The sequence below is a fragment of the Benincasa hispida genome, chromosome 1 (genome assembly GCF_009727055.1).
Source record: "Benincasa hispida cultivar B227 chromosome 1, ASM972705v1, whole genome shotgun sequence".
NCBI classification, from domain to species: Eukaryota; Viridiplantae; Streptophyta; class Magnoliopsida; order Cucurbitales; family Cucurbitaceae; genus Benincasa; species Benincasa hispida.
Window position 1 is genome coordinate 13,974,581 of NC_052349.1, and position 18,363 is coordinate 13,992,943.

General features: G+C 33.3%; 1 protein-coding gene across 1 annotated transcript; it reads left to right on the forward strand.

Annotated features, from left to right (window-relative positions):
• Positions 1-525: 525 nt before the first annotated feature.
• Positions 526-4,784, forward strand: LOC120087953 (3-ketoacyl-CoA synthase 20). Its single transcript, XM_039044979.1, is given in 3 exon segments — positions 526-1,330; positions 3,716-3,802; positions 3,805-4,784. Coding segments are annotated over 3 exon segments (1,521 nt in total). The 5' UTR covers positions 526-610; the 3' UTR covers positions 4,519-4,784.
• Positions 4,785-18,363: the final 13,579 nt, after the last annotated feature.

An 18,363-nucleotide genomic window follows, 5' to 3' on the forward strand; every position in this document is an offset into this window, starting at 1 on the left:
CTAACAGTGTGTTTACTACGTTCATGGGTATAGAGAGAACATTTTTCTATTAGAGAGATTAATTCACAAACGCTACGGTTGGAGAGTTTTTTTCTTTTTTTGTTTTTAAAGAGTTAAAAGTTTATATGGCACACTTCTTTAAAATTCTAAAGTCAAAATCGTTTATATAGACTCTTATACTTAGTCATTTAAAGTATCATATAACATATTCAAGACATTTCAACAATATAGATATCAAAATTAGAGTTTGTGGTATAATAAAAAAACTCAAAACATAACAGAGACATCGATATTATAATTTTCTAAAAAATATGTATCAACATCGACATCGATAATTTAACAATATTTCAATCGATATTTTGACAATAAACTATGATGTAAAAGTTAATGTAGAAGTGAGACAGGGTTTTCCGGGTTGGCAAATTGAATGCCCCGCCTGCCCTTCACAATTAAAAGTTCGTTGGGGTGGTTGTATCCTCCCCTTCTTCCCCTCCTTCTTCTTCTTCTCTTCACACTTCCCACCCTTTTTAAATCCCCTGTTTTTTCCCATTTCATCTCAATTCGCAATTTCAATATCCATTCTTCTTCTTCTTCTTCTTCCTCATCAACAATGGCAGACCATAGACTCCCTAATTTCCTCTTATCCGTCCGCTTAAAATACGTCAAACTCGGCTACCATTACTTAATCTCCAACGCCATGTACCTTCTTTTACTCCCTTTCCTCGCCGCCGTCTCTGCTCATCTCTCCACCTTCCAATTCCAAGACTTCCTCCATCTCTGGAACATCTTCAACTTCAATCTCCTCTCTGTTACACTCTGTTCTTCCCTCATCATTTTCCTTGCTACCCTTTACGTTATGACCCGACCCAGAAAAGTTTACCTTCTCAATTTCTCTTGCTACAAGCCTGACCCGGCTAGGACCTGCGACCGAGGGAAGTTTCTCCATAGATCGGTGCTCACTGGGAGTTTTACAGAGGAGAACTTGGGGTTTCAAAAGAAGATTCTCGAGAGGTCGGGTTTGGGGGAAAAGACTTACTTGCCGGAGGCGGTGATGAGAGTGCCGCCGAACCCTTGTATGGCGGAGGCGAGGAAGGAGGCAGAGGCTGTTATGTTTGGTGCTATTGATGAGCTTTTGGAGAAGACGGGTGTGAAGGCTAAGGACATTGGGATTTTGGTGGTGAATTGCAGTTTGTTTAATCCTACTCCTTCTTTGTCTGCTATGATTGTTAATCATTATAAGCTTAGAGGAAACATTCTGAGCTATAATCTTGGCGGTATGGGTTGCAGTGCTGGACTTATCTCCATTGATCTTGCTAAACAACTCTTGCAGGTTCTTTCTTCATTCTCTCTTACAAAACCTTTACAATCTTGTTCTTCGGTAATAATATCATGTTAAATCACTCAAGCTCAGTTTAGCATCTTTTAGATTTTGTTGGATAATCATTTTGTTTTTTGTTTTATTTTTCAAAATTAACTCTATAGACATTATTTTCATCTTCAAATTTCTTTATTTGGTGTGAAAACTAAGGTCGCGTTTGGTAACTATTTTATTTTTTTGTTATTGTTTAAAAAAATTAAGTCTATCGACACTATTTCCACCCTTAAATTTCTTTTTTTGTTATCTATTTTTTACTAATGATTTAACAAAACCAAGTTATTGATAACTAAAAAAAAGTAACTTTCAAAAAGTTATCTTTATTTTTGAAATTTGATTAAGACTTAAACTATTATATTTAAGAAAGATGCAAATCATTGTAAAAAAATATAGATAAAATAAACTTAATTTTCAAAAACAAAAATAAAAAAACAAATAGTTACTAAACCAGACCTAAAAAGAATAATTTTTCAAAAGTAGTTTTTGTTTTTGGAATTGGACTAAAAATTCAACTATTATATCAAGAAATATGCAAATCAATATAAGAAATGATGATAAAATAGACTTAATTTTCAATAATAAAAAACGAAAAACAAAATGGTTACCAAACGAATTGATCATGTTTTACATTTTTCTTAAGTAAAAAAGTCAAATACTTAATTGAATTCTAAAGATAAAAACAAGTTTTTAAAAACTATTTTTTTTAGTTTTTAAAATTTGGCTTGATTTTTAATAACGTTGATAACAAACCAAGAAATCTAGAGTGAAAAGGATGTTTACATATTTAATTTCAAGAAACCAAAAATTAAAAATCAAATAATTAACAAATATGATCTAATTGATTCAAAAGTTTAAGATATGTATTACCATAAACTTAATTATACAAACACTTTTTAACCTATAGGTTTGAAACACAGCTTTTAAACTCTCTTATTGGTTTAGTTTCCACTTTCGGCATGTTTTTATAACTTTAACATGTTGTTTAGGAGACAGATTTTATATTTTAGTGAGTAGTTTTAAATTTTTTATATGGATATTTTTGTGTAAGTCTATTGATTGTATGTTTGATTTTTGGAAAAAGGTTTATAATGCTTTTTGAATTAACGGCTAAATAGTTCTTATGAAATGTACTTGTAATTAGATATGAATTTTTTTTGGGTTGTTTTTTAGTATATAAAAAATAATGGTTTGTGAATGTAAATAAAATGGAAGAAACATCTATAAATTTATTTAATGTAAGGTAATTAATGTGCCAAAGTCAAAGTTGCATACAAAATTTAATATGGTTAGGTGGGCGGCTTTTAGAAAAAGTACTTACGCTGTTTCAGTGTTTTATGCATATTTTTTATGACTATTTATTTTTTCACACAAGTTTTGTTTTTTGGTTTTCCTTTTAGAACACACAAGCTTTCATTAATGTCTTAATTTCTAGTAAAAAGATATGGTTTGGAATTTACTTTAAAATAAAATATTTTATGTTTATCTAAATTTTGAATTTATCTTTATTTGGTCCACAAAGTTCATAATATTACATATTTATCCTTAAATTTTTATAATATTTTTTGCTTGAACAATATTTAGGTACAACCTAAATTGTATCTAAGTCTCATGCTCCCATTCTTCTATCCATATAACATATATTTTTAATTATATTAAAAAATAAAAAGTTAACATGTGTCAATTATTAATTGTGCACAATAAGAATTGCATAAGAGATGCGTGCAGTTTGGTTGCACCTGAGTTTTTTCTTCGTTTTTATCCTTAGTTTTAGTTTTCATTTAATTTTTAAGTTTCAGTATCTTATACTTTTATTTCTAAGTTTTCGTTAATATTTACTTTAGTCTTTGGTGTTAACTTTTAGTTATTTAAATAATTATGAAGTAAAAATTTAATAAAGATGAAAAATTAGTGAAAATTAAGATCTTATTTGATAACTATTTGGTTTTTTATTTTTAGTTTTTTAAAATTAAGCTTATAAATACTCTTTTTATCTCTAAATTTCTTACTTTATTATCTAGTTTTTACTGATGTTTTAAAAGCCAAGTCAAATTTTAAAAATTAAATTATTTTTTGAAAAAAAGAATTTGTTAAGAATTCAAGAAATATGTAAAATATTTTAAAAGATGGAGTAAATTGTAATTTAAAAAAATTAAAAAACAAAAATAAAAGAATTATCGAACATTGCATAATTAATTATATAATATTTTAAATTAATTAATAGACATAGTGAGTATTTAATAAAATTTTGAAATGGTTTCATCTCCTACTTTATTTTATTTTGTCTTTAATTAGGAAGTGATGCGAGTTTGTTTATGAATTTTGAAAATTGAACAAAAACAGGTGCACCCAAATTCGTATGCCCTAGTAGTAAGCATGGAGAACATCACACTAAACTGGTACTTCGGCAACGACCGATCTATGCTAGTCTCAAATTGCCTCTTCCNAATTGCCTCTTCCGAATGGGCGGCGCCGCCATCCTTCTCTCAAACCGTCCATCCGACCGCCGTCGTTCGAAGTACCAACTCATCCACACCGTCCGAACTCACAAAGGCTCCGACGACAAATGCTACAATTGCGTTTTCCAACAAGAAGACGACACCGGCCGCGTCGGCGTCCGTCTCTCCAAAGACCTAATGGCCGTAGCCGGAGAAGCCCTAAAAACAAACATCACAACACTCGGCCCACTCGTCCTCCCAATGTCAGAGCAACTCCTGTTCTTCGCAACACTCGTGGCCAAAAAAATCTTCAAAATCAAGAAAATCAAACCCTACATCCCCGATTTCAAGCTCGCATTCGAACATTTCTGCATCCACGCGGGAGGGCGGGCGGTGCTGGATGAACTGGAGAAGAATCTTGATCTGAGCGAATGGCACATGGAGCCGTCGAGAATGACGCTGAACAGATTTGGGAATACTTCGAGCAGTTCTTTGTGGTACGAATTGGCTTATAGTGAAGCCAAAGGGCGGATCCGGAAAGGGGACCGGACCTGGCAGATTGCGTTCGGGTCGGGTTTCAAGTGTAATAGTGCGGTGTGGCGGGCATTGAGGACCGTTGATCCTGCGAAGGAGAAGAATCCATGGATGGATGAGATTCATGAGTTTCCTGTGGAGGTTCCACGAGTGGCCCCCATTCATAAACCTTGAATGAAGGGTTGATTTGAACATGAACAACAACAATATCAATATTCTTTTTTACTTTTTCGGATTATTCTTTTTTAGTCTTTTTAATTTCTTGTTTGGTTTGGCTACTCTTTTTTTAAAAAATGTTTTTATCTTTATGTGGATGATTTTGTGTCTTTCTTGTAACTTTTGTCATACAACCATTGTTCATATTGGATGGTTCATTAGTCTAAACAAAGTGTAATATTATTCATTCACACTTGTCAAGTTATGGGCCCATTATTATCTTACTTCATACGTTTTTATTTTATTTTCTAAATACATCTTTAATGCATCGATTAAGTAAGAAAAGAGAAGTATTCAAAACCTCGTAAATAAAAGTCTTACTAGAATATAGGCACATGCATCACTGTGTAAATTTGCTAAAACTCTATCTAACTAGACCCTTTATCTTGTTGCTCCAAGTGAATAAAGGACCTTGGAATCTTATGTCCATGAGGCCACAAGCATTTACTATGATATTAGTTTCAACTCTACCATTGAATTACATTAAAAAGTTTATTCTAACTTTTGAAGTTTGGAGTTTGAAGAAATGAAGAGAGAAAAACCATAATGCAAGATAAATTCCTCTCAAAGATAAAATTGGGCGAAACTAGAGATGCATGTGAACAAAAGTTAAAGAGAAAGAAAGAGAAGAAGAACACTGAGATTTAGAATGGTTGGCAACAAAGGCCCTATGTCCACTGTAGTAAAGGGAGATCAAGGTTTCATTAACAAATGAGAATCGAATGAATTACAAGTAAGGTTTCAAGTACTCTCAACTACAACACTCTTAAGACATAATAAAATTAAGTGTATTCTAATATATAGATATTGTGCTGAGAGGCTTTAGTTATAACAACTTGTTGGTTTAACATTACTGTCTAAATTGAATTCAATAGTTCACATAAGCCGACATAACATTTTCATTTCAATGTTAGAGGGAACACCAACCCATAATTTAAGGGTACTTTTTAAAATTATATTTAACCCCTTTTCTTTTAACACTTTTGTGTCTATTCTAGGGTCCAATTACCAATTTGGTTCATAATACTTGAGTTTAATTTCATTTAACCATACAAATCTTTTATTTTGTTCACACATATTATATTTAAAGCATATGATAATGATCTGTTTTTTTTTCCTACGAGTTCAACATGTGTGAAAATAGAAATTCAAGCCTTAGCCAATGACACAATATTTTAATTAATTAAGTTAAAAGTTGACAAAAATGAGTTAATGTTTGTCATTTAGTTGATTTAGATATTAGTGTAAAATACAATTTTTGGTTGTTGAAATTTGAAGTTAATGTTTATTAAATTATTAAAGTTTCAAAAGGAACACTTTAGTTCCTGATGTTTGAAAACTAGTTTTAAATGGTTCTTGGGTTAATTCGACAGGTAGTTGAGTTTTGTGAAAAAGAAATTATGCATTTTAGACTTCTCTAGTTTTGGTCTTCACTTTCGTTCTTCTATATGTTCTTCTCGTGATAGAATTTTGGAAATTAGGGTTTTGTATTATTATTATTATTATTATTTTGCTTCTCTTTCTTTCTCCATGGGGAAGATGAAAATGTTCCTGAGATGGATCTATTTGTTAAAAAAAATTGTAGATTTGGGTAGAAAAATAGATGTCTTGACATTTTAGATACATTTGCAGAGAGCTAAAGTCTCTTGCTTGTAAGGTTTCTTAAGAAAAACTATGTGTTGTTTTAGAAAAGAGATTTGGTTATCCTTTTCGGTATGGGAGGAGGTGGATGGTCAGTTTGTTTGGTGTATTTTTAATGTTTTGTTTTTTTTTAATAAAAAAAATTCAGTTCTTCTTTCTGATTTTCTCTTTTTTTTTTTTTTTTTCAAAGAAATGATTTCTATTCTCATTAATGGGTTGTGCTTGTGCTTGGTGTATAACAATTATAGCTTCCTTGTAAATAAAGAGGGTTTAGAAGAGGGATGAAAGAGATGCAGAACGATGAAAGGAGATGAGAAGGGAGGGAAAGGAATAGGGAAGGAAAAAAATCACACACATAATAATAATATAAAGTTAATAAAAGGGTTGTTTTTAGATATAGAAAAATGAACCAAAATATTTATAAATAATAGTAAAATATCACAGATTATCTGTGACACACCGACATAAACAGCAATAGACTATTTGTATCTATCATGACACATAAGGTAGTCTGTCATTATCTATTGGGGTCTATCATTGTGATATTTTACTATTATTTGATAAATATCTTTAGCAGTTTTTGTCATTTAAAATAATATTTCTTAATTAAATAGTCCCATCAACTTAAATTCAGGGCCTTTTTAAATATAAAAATATTTATATTTTATAACAAAAAGCTCTAATAGTACAAAACACTTTTAGACTTTTTGCTATATAAAGTGTATTTATTTTTGGAATTTTTCTATTTCTAAATATTTCCCTTTAAATTTTTCAAGTCAATTTTCACATAAATTTTTCGTTAGTTAAATTAATGGTCAAGTTAATTCATGGACCATTTAGAAGTATTTCTCAAATCTCATGAATTATAATGTCTTTTTTAGAATTTCAAAGACCAAATAAATATTAGTTTCAGATATGAGAAACTAAAATTGCATTTTTTTTTCTAGATATTAAGTTTTCAAATTGAATGAAATTAGAGGGAAAATAAGAAGGTTTTTCCATTGGTAAATAATAGCTTAAGTACAATTTATGACATTTGATCCAACTACGAAATCAAATGAAAATTTTCAAAGCCATGAGACCAAATTAGCAATTTAACAATATTTTTCAATTTTTAATTTAAACTTTATATGTATAATCTATTTTACTTAGGTTGCATAGATTCATGACATCATATAATTTATTACATGTCTAATATCTAACTTAGAAATAAAAAGTCTACCTTGTTGAGTACATAGTAACAAAATGTAATTTCACCTAGGCTTGTGATAATATTGAAAATATGTTATCTCGCTCTACTTAATTCGGGATCGTTTCTTAGTTTATTGTGTTTATTTAGTGATTTTACAGGTATCGAACATCTAAAGGGTAGAGAGCATTAAAGTCGAAATGGTGTCAAAACGGATCAAAACGGAGCTCTAATGGATCAATGGAAAAATAAGAAAGCAAAATTACCAAACACTACAAGAAGTTTCACCTTTCCCCACGCAAAAAAACGTTGGACAAAGTATTAAAAACGTCGGGATAGGTTATGCCAACGCATTTTTTCGCGTCAGCATAATCGTCGTCGTATCCATGTCAGAAAAAGTTCCTCCCAACGAAAACTATTTTCGTCTGCATAAATACTATTTTTGGCAACAAAATTGCTTGTATCAGTATATGTTTTCCCAACAAAATACAATTTGCATCTGGAAAAGCATAGTTCTAAAAAACAAAATTTCAGTTCAATAAACAGATTTCTGCCAAAGTTTATTTGCGTCGGTATAAGTTGTTTATAATTTTATATATCTTTTGTAACAATTAAATAACCAATTTTTTATTGCCTTAATATCTAATTATACACAAACAAAAATTAATCTTCAAACAAACCAATTGGGGATAAATATAACAAAAGTAAGCTTATATATTTAAAAATAAGATTAATATTCAATACACAACCTATAAAATTTTACGAACAAAAACTGTATATACAATTAAATTTGAGATTTTCTAGCTTATTACAAATCTCCTATACCAAAAAAAAGTTTAATCTTCCCTAAGCCAAAATACCCTAAGCCAAACTAAGTAATCATCTCACAAAATCTTCTTGCAATCTAAAAAAAAAAACGATCTTTAAGAATTTGCACGAACAACCTGAAATATGAAAAACAAAATGTTTAAAATGGTTATGAGGAATGATCCCTCTCTCAAGCTACAAACATGTTATCAATGTTCATAATTAAAACATGAACACCACACACAACATGAACACCACAAACAACGATTTTACTATCTAAAAAGTGATTAAAATGGTTATAATTATGACGTGAACCCCTCCCCCACATTACGAGCATGTCGTAAATCCACTTAAACAAATAGATAAACACCCTTTAAATTTCCACAACTATCGTATCCCTATATATACCAATAATGAGATGTATTTATTGACATGAATCCTAAATCCTGTCGTACTTTATTTTTCTTAGGGTCTGTGTCAAACCACTTATATTTGAAAAGGATCACACATCTTCCATTGCTATATTATAAGTCCAATACATCAACTAGTATACCATAGTAATTAGTTTCAACTCCTTCTGTTTCTCCAAGCACCATGATGCCATTATTTTGAATTGACCTTTTATTGTCACGATCAATACAGTGAAAACAAACTCTCCATTGACAATGTAACCATCATAAGAGCAAACTTGATTAGAAGGACCAAGTGATATTGAATAAAGATCATCAGATGCTTATTCTCTTTGATGTAGTGAATATTTAATGGATTATTGAAACTCAATATTTTTTAGCTCATTATTGATGTTCAGATATCTAATTGAAGAAGTATACTTACATGATCTTTGAACCAAGTAGGGAATTGTGATTGATGCATTTGAGATAATTCTGATGTCGTGTCTGATCGAGTATGAATCAATCTCAAAGGTTCCCTAATCATATAAATTTAACATTAAGTATAATATCGGCTTTGAAAACTAAGGATATTAACTAACCATATAGGATTTGAAACATACATATGATAAGATGTTATCTCAGAGGTGTTGTTCAATACATATTAATGTGCCATTCGTTTCTCATTTTCAGTTAGCGTCTTCGCAATTGACCCCCCTAATGGCCGTACATTTTTCCTAAACACATCAAAATCTCCACAACTTGGGCCATGGAGAATTGAATTATCATTACGTCGCTTCTTATTGAATCTAGTTTCTATTCCATATAGACACATGGAACAAAAAGTCAAAGATTCTTTCATGATAAATCCTTCTGCTATTGAACCCTCGAGATGGGCTTTGTTTCTTACGTATTGTTTCAACGTTCACAAGATTCTCTCAATAGGGTACATCCAACTATACGTAACGGGACCAACGACCTTTGCTTTATAAGGCAAGTGAACATCAAGATGAACCATTTCATAAAAAAAAAGTCGGAGGGAATTTTTTTTTCAAACTTACATAATATGAGTACAATATCTTATTGCAATCGGTCCAAGTCTGTGACACATATTGTAAGACCCTAACCCTTAACCTAGACTGTATTGGGTTAGAATAGAAAAACAAGTCGTGGTCAAAAGGGTTAGTCTAGAGAGAAGGGTTTGGGCAAGTAGCCGTTAAAGGTTAAATTGAGATAAATTGACGTAGGAATGCGCCATTAAGTGGTGTTCGGTCATGGACATGGTGCACCAAATAGGGTGTCGTTGGGAATTAACTAAGTTACCTAGGTCAAAGAGGAAGAAAATTCTAAGTGTTTAAATGGATTGCTCAGTAACTTGGAATAAGCCATAACTAGTGAAAATTTGGTTAAGTATAATGTCAAAAATGAATTATGCGTTGGCCTTGAGCTAAGTGTTGGTGTGGTGTCATGCGTTGGCCAAGAACATTTAAGAGGTTATTTGGGTATTGAAAGAGGCTGAAGTATGGTCGAGAGGAAAGGCTATGCGGGGACAAGTATGCGGCAGCCTCAAGTTGCGCGGACAAGGAAGCATGCGGCATTAGAGGCATGCAGTGATGTTACGCGATGGTATGCGGTGATGGGATGCGTCGAGGCTACGCGATGGATTCGGTGATGCTATGCATGCGGCCGAAGGTATGCGGTCATGGTATTCGGCAGCACTACGTGTTGATGGTATGCGACGATACTATGCGTTGGTGTCATGCGGCGATACTACGCATTGGTGTTATGCGCCGATACTATGCGGTGATGCTATGCGGCGACTTTGCTAAACAATAAGCTAGGTGATGAAACAAGCTACGGTGGACGCATGGAGAATTGTCCTTGCGTTGTTATGGCTTGCGGTAATAAGGTTATGAGGATTGGTTGCGTTGGTCTTGAGCAAGAGATTAAGGATGTTGACAAGCAATAAGGACATACATGCAGTGGCCATAAGGGATGCGATGGTGAGCTATATCATGAGATGTTGAGTTGAGAACCAAGTCGACACAAAGGTTGTTATGCTTGGTAACGTGCTATGTGCCAAGGACATCCGAGGCATGTGGACACATAGGACAAGGCTTGAGCAAGTAATATGCGGTGAAAGAGGGATGGTCATAATCCTAGGCGAGTGCATAGGCCAAAGGTAAGCAATACGGGAGAGGAAGGTATGCGGCCAAGAATACGATGCTTTGAGTTTTGGCTCAAGTGATGCATTTATGGGAAAGCCTCGAGTTGATGATGGTTAACCAAGAAAAGGACATGCACAGCCAAGCCATAAGGTCAGGATGAGCCTTGCGAGCATCTAGCATATGCAACCAAGTTGCACAAGGAAAGGTTGCACAATCAAGGTTAGTAGGTCGCCTATGGGGAAAGGTGCTATGCGGCAATGGTCTGAAAAGACACCTCAAAGGCGCGAGGATGGGATGGACGCATGTGTCAAGGGGGGATGTCGTAACATTAGTTTATACCAGTATAAGAGCTCAAAAAATATACTTTTTTTGTCCAATTAATAGTTCTTTTTATTTTCTTATCTCATTTGAATGGATGCTTACTTAGCACTAGAAAGTTTAGTGTATTGACTTGTTCTAGGATCTCATCTCCATTCATTACAATAGGTGGAGGTCTACACTCCAATTTACCATCATGTTGCTTACTCTTAAGCCAATTGTGGTTATCTGGAAGATAACGTCGATGACCCATGAAAGAGAATTTTTCTTTTATCTTAAACGACGATCTATCTTGTTTACAAATGGGACATGTTTGATAACCTTTGATGCTCCATCCTGACAAGTCCCCGTATGCAGGAAAGTCATTAATGGTCCACAACAAACATACAAGTAACTGAAAGTACCCTCATTCATGCAATCGTAAGTGTGCACACCATTGTTCCATAACTCTTTCAACTCTTCAATCAGTGGTTGTAAATAGACGTTAATTTCTTTTCCAGGAGACTTTGGTTCTGGTATAAGTAAAGATATGAAAAAATTAGATTCCTTCATGCACTTCTATTGTGGCAAATTGTAAGAAACAAGCATCAAGAGCCACATGTTATACGCAATACTCATATTCCCAAATGGATTAAATTCATCAGAAGCTAAGGCTAATCGAACATTCTTTGGGTCTGAAGAAAATTCAAGAAACTCTCTATCAAAATATTTCCACCATTCAGCATCAGCTCGATGTCGCAACACACCATTAGTTTCAACTCGTTTATCCTTATGCCATCACATCTTAGAAGCAATGTGTTTTGATGAAAACAATCACTTCAACCTCGATATTAATGGAAAATGACATAAAATTTTGTTTGGGATCTTCTTATTCTTGCCATCCTGTATTTTATATCGAGACTCACCACACACTAACAACTTTGACAATTAGAATATCTTTTCCAAAATAAAACGTAGTCGTACTTGCAAGCATGAATAGAATCATATCCTAGTCCTAGGTCACGTAATTTCCTTTTGACTTCATAAAAAGAACTAGGTATGCATGCACTAGTTGGAAAGGCATCTTTCAACAAATCTAGTAACATATCAAAGGATTTGTTACTCCAATTATTGAGAGCCTTAATATGCATCAATCACACCAAGAAATTCAATGAGGAAAATTTTGTATAACTAGGGTACAACGGGTTACATGCTTCATCCATGAACTCCTAAAAAATGTTTAAGTATCCCTTTGTTCGATATTCTCAGGAATTTTATCTCCAAAGTCTTCTTCATCTTCATCAGATGACCTTTCTCTCATCGATCCTTGCAAATCATTTAAAAGATTAAACAACTCATCATCATCATTGTGTACAGTAGGTTCTTCCCTTAATCCATCATCCGCTGAAGGAGCTAAAGGAGTCCTGACTCTTTGAAATTGAGCTAAATTGAACCCGTTCTCCACGATAAATCCATTGACGATATAAATGATATATTCCATTAGCAAATAAATATCATTCTACTCCATCTAATGTCTAAAACATTGAATTCTGACAATTTTTACACGGGCATCTCATTTTCCCCTCTCCATTTACATGACACTTTGCCACTTCCATGAATTGTGCAACTCTGTCAATGTACTCTCTTGAGAATCTATCTCTAAGCTTAATCAAATGCTTTATTCATCGTTGAACTAAATGAATAAAGCATGTCTAAGTTTTGGTTATATGAAGGAGATATTCCATTATCTCTAAGTTTTGGCCTTTATGATGAGAATAAGAGAGAAATCACTACATTTCTAGTGTTCCTTCTTACTTTACAGAAAGGTCGGTCTACATCAAGCATGTGACAAAAACATTAGTAAGAAAAAATGGTCAAATATTTACAATTGTGAACCTTTATTGATAAAAGCTAAAGGGTCAAATGTTTTCCATTTTCTATTTTTTTTCAAAGTTTTTATTTTTCCTCATAATCTTTTTAATCAATCAAACAAAACGTCTCTTTAATATAGTTTTTTTAGATGATATGATATCAATTTACCTTTACCTATCAATTTAAGTTTTTCGGGTCAATCTATGATTTAACAGTAGCAAGTAAAAACTGTGAAACTTGGTTAATTTACTTTAAATATCCTTAGCAATTCCATTTTAAAACTAAAAGAATATTATATCCATAAAAAGGAAAGATTAAACTTCAATATTAACAAATGAATCTCATGTACAAAATTAAAACCAAAATACACAAATAAATCACCCTTCATTATGTCCATCCATTTACAAACCAAAGATAGAATAACAATTTCATTCATAAACAAATGAATATCTCAATTCCAATATGAAACAAAACCCTTTATCAGAATAATAAAACAAGCACAACCTACGAATAACATTTATTAGAAAAAAAAAGCAAAGAGAAAAAGAACCAACTAGTGCATGCGACGGTAGTGTGCGACGACATGCAGAGGTAGCGCGGGTTGGTGTTTGGTGTTAGAGCGGTGGCCGTTTATGTAAAAGAATGGAGGGAGAAAGTGAAAATAATAGGGAAAGGAAGGGGGGTAAAATTGGGGGGGGGGGGGGGGGGGGGGGGGGGGGGGGGGGGGGGGGGGGGGGAAAAAAAAAAAAGGGGACCCAAGAAAAAAGGGGGGGCCCCCCCCAGAAAAAAAGGGGGGGGAGGGGGAGCGGGGGGAAGACAAAGGGGGAAGAAGAAAATTCAGTTGGGGGGGGTTGGGGGGGGGGGAAGGAAAAGGGAAACGGTGGGGGGGGACAGAACAAAAGGGAAAGGAAGGGGGAGGGTTGGATCAGTGGGGGTGGAGGGTGGGGGATGGGGGACACGGAACAGAAACGAAAAGGGGGAGGAGGGGCGGTTGGGGGGATTGGGGGTTTGATGGTAGGGAAAGAGAAAGGAAAAAATTGGGGAGAAAAGAAAAGTTGGGGGAAAAGAAGAAGTGGGTTTTTAAAGACTTTTTACCACACATATTGTTGTCGGGAAAAGATTCAATTTTCGTCGGCATAAATTTTTTAAAAAATGTGCACTTTACTCTATCTTGGCTGATGCATTAAATTTTTATCGAGATAAATATGCCTATGCCAAAAAAAATGAATGCGTCGGAAAAAACATATCGGAACAGATAAAAATTCTTGTAGCGAAAAATGTTCCTAGAGAAGAGTAGTGTAACAACGCCTGGTGCTTTTTCCTGAGAGCACATCATTTGGGAATTAAAGACAACACTACTTAGATAGACAGACGGCATGCGCACGCAGTGCTATGCTTTATGGTGTCGCGACCCCTTCTTGTTTTTAGAAATACTTTTCTTCTTACCAATCTTCTACTAAACCAGCCAAAATTCTACTTTTTCTCTCTATCATTTTGGGCATTTTTCTTATTCTTCCTCATCTCTTTCATTGGGCTTCCATCAATCATTGTTCATTGATTTGAATGATGATTATTAGCTAGAGGTTAGTTTTCTAGCTTTGGTTTGATAGTTTGCCTATTTTTAAACACTATTTCTTATAGGTTTTACTCTAAATTTATTGATCATGAATTGCAGTCTCTTGATTATTGATTGACAACTATTAAAGAAATATGATGAAACCAACTTAAACAAATTTTGTTATAACTAATTTACTTGAATAAAGTTCTATATAAATACATATGTAGCTAGTTCATTTTTTATGTACTAAAAACAAAAGAGTAAAGCTAACTAAAACTCATATGTAAAGTTCTTCAAGAACTCTCCAAGACTTAAATCCAACTCCTCCGTGGATGTTGGTAGTTTTGAGGCCGAACCACGTTAAAACTTGTGTCTTCCTTCTTTCCTTTCTCTTTATTCTTCATGCTTGTAGCTTGCATCCTTTTCTTCTTCAAGATCACACATGATTTTGGCAGCATCTCACTCTCTCTCATTTCAGATCTCACTTTCGGGCTTCTCTCTCTCTAAAATCTGAGAAATGAAAAGCAGATGATAGTCATTTAAGATTACTCTGTTTGTATGAGTGGTTAAAGAACATCTCAGCCATCAACGTGTAAAGCCAAGATCTTACAATACACGAATTGTGCTTTTAGCATACAAAATCAAAGGCCACTGGTTTTCTTTCTTTTCCACTGGTTTAAGCTAAAGTTTTTCCGCTGGTTTAAGCTGGGCCTTGGTGGGTTCATTTAAAGCCCATTATCATTGTAACCAAAGCCCAACAACAACCAATGCTTGATTGTATAATTCTATATTTTAGAGTTATCCTTGATTAAGGTAATAAATCATAGGGAAGCAAATGGTTAGATTAACTTACTTATTGTGAAGTCAATTATCGCTAGATAATTTTTTAATCAACCTTGATGTAAAATCATATTGAATGAGTTAATTAGGCGACTGTAAATTGATTCGTTCATCCTAGCGTTATTCCCTAGTTTAATGCGATTATTTTGAGTGCTTAGAATAGATTAGGACTATTGATCAGAATTCTAATAAATTTGGCTAGGCTTAAGCAAGAAAGGTTGATCTAAATTTCAATGATCGATTAACTAACTGGAAAAATATCATCAAACCCAAGCTAGATCTTTTCATTATTAATTCTCACAAATCTCTCTCTTTTTCTCATTTAATTTTTATACCATTTACTTCTCATTACAAATAACTACCATCAACAAACCTCCCCTCGATTACCTCAGAATCATAAGCATTCTATCTGAGAAACACGAAGGTTTCCTGTGTATTCAAGTTTCCTGTGTATTCAACTCATACTTCTACTATTGTATAATTAAGGAAGGTATGGTCTATGAATTATTTGGAAATCTTTGGCAATCAATTTCCCAGTGGTCCGATCAGCTTGTCACATAGATTTGTCCTTCCCCATTTCATATATCTTATTTGGGTATTAGGTGTTTAAGCTACATATAGTTTGTCTATTTTAATATTGACTTTGAAAATTGATATCGAAATAATTCTATAGAACACAGCATGAAAAAAGTAACTTAGGGTCCGTTTAGATTGACTAGGGAAAAAAGTGTTTTTCAAAAAATTCAGTTTTATTTAAACACTTTTGATAGGAAAAAAAAAAGAATTAAAATACACTTGAAAAAAATATTTTGAGTAGTTGTTAAACACTCAAATTTCTTTCAGAATAACTTATATTTTAAATTAAACACTTGAAAATGTAATCTAAACACACTCTTAATTTATTATGTTAGACTTTTCAACTTTTAAAGTTTTGTCTTCAAAATTCTAAACTTTTAATGGTGGCAAAAAAAAAAAAAAAAAAAACTTTTTTGCCTTTAAAATGCCCACTAGGTTAGATTCTTATTAGATACCAAATAAAAAAAAAAATCAATAACTTTTTATAAATGTAGGAACTTGTTACTCACATTTTCATTATTTCATAATTTATTTTCCTTTAAAGAAGATATTTTCTCGAGTTCATCAACTTTTAACTTAGAATGGACTTACACCTCTGATCTAAAAAAAAGTTGGTGTAAATATTTATAAAACACTATCAACTAAAAAGTAAGGATAATTACAATGGGTAGCGCTTTTAAAGCAAATGATTAAGTGTATAACAACATTTATAAAGAATTGCAAATATAATAAAATTTATAAGTGATAGATTCGATCGCTAATAGATTCTTATGAGCAATATAGTCTAGGGCCTCTAACATTGATAGACTCCTATTAGTAATATGATTTATCACTGATAGACTCTAACAGCTGGATCTAAATTTTCATATATTTGCAAATTTTCTTGCATTGTGTTGTTTTTACTAATATTTTGGATCTAATTGCTATATTTATAATAGTCTCTTATAGTAAAAGTTTATAAATAAGGTGTTGAAGGAGAAAATTTGGACCAACCACAAATTACCACAAATTTGAGATAAATTAGAAGTTGACATATGCCTCTGAAGGAACTCTTATACAAGAGTACCTCTGAGCGAAAGCGGATCTTTCCAAAAGCATTGTGACAGAATTATCACATTTACATTCACACATACAGATATGCATTATAATACTAAATTACCGACATACTTAGAGATAAATAAACAGGAGAACAAGTAAACTTGCCAGTTGAAGACTCTCTTCGCAGCAAATCTCGCTTTTGCTAGAATGGTAAGCTATCGTTCAGCAACACCCAATCGTCTACCACGAACAGTCTCCACACGAACAGATGAAGAAAAGGGATGACACCACCACTTGGAACCCTCAGTATTCTCGGAGTGAGAATCCAAAGAGTGGGCTCTATTCGGATTTGGTAGAGGGGAAGAGGAAAAGAGATCGTGCTCTATTCGGATTTGGTAGAGGGGAAGAGGAAAAGAGATCGTATACAACAATCAAGCAAGTGAGAAAAAGACTTGTCTACCATATAGAAAAAATGCTTGATCGTTTAGGTGAAGTATACGATCATGTAAGAAAAATTAAGCGATCGTTTAGTAAAAGATAAGTAATCGTTTAGTAAGTAGCGCGCGCAGATGTAAACGATCATTCAGTAAACAGCACTATCGTATAGGCTTTGATTTACTAAACGATGACCTTCTAGAATCGCAACACACCGTGAACTATTTAAGCGTCTCAAAATGAGTCTTCATCTTACTCATCTGTTACAAAAACAAAAGAGACGCCTACCAATTATCCCATAACTGTCCAATTAATAAATAATAAATATAATCACATTATATTCATAACCTATGGTTTAATATCATATATTAACCATAGTACATTTCCTCCACTAGATATAAATCATATTTATATCCAATTTCCTCCAAATAAATATATCTCAAACATAAAGTCAATTATATCATATATAATTAACTAGTTCAATTATATCATATATAATCGAACTCCCTCTTGTCAATTCAAACATTTCAATCTGACCTAAAAACTGATTCTCAACTTGTATCCAAGCTACCAAAGGGACCTTTATGACCTATGGCTCGTAACTCCAACGGTACGTGAATAACTTACTAAACTCTTTAACCACGATATCCACCATCCGTTAACTGCCAAGCATTCCATTAAAGACCGACAGCTGAACTTTTCCTACCACAGATATATTTCTATGTCCATTGGATATAATCAATCATCAGTACATGACCCTTCACAGATGCTCGTAAGTACAGTGGGCCAATTTACCGTTTTACCCCGTAGTTACATCTTACTCCTTCGATCCCTCTAATGAACAATACAACATAGTTCTACTATGTGTGAACACCTCTCGGGCCATGAGAATGTGTGTGGCGCCACATCGTTCAAGCCCCGGGATCAACCTTTAAGAAAGCAATCTATCTACTTACCCCTGCTTCGGAGAAGAAGTGAACTTCATCTTGTGTA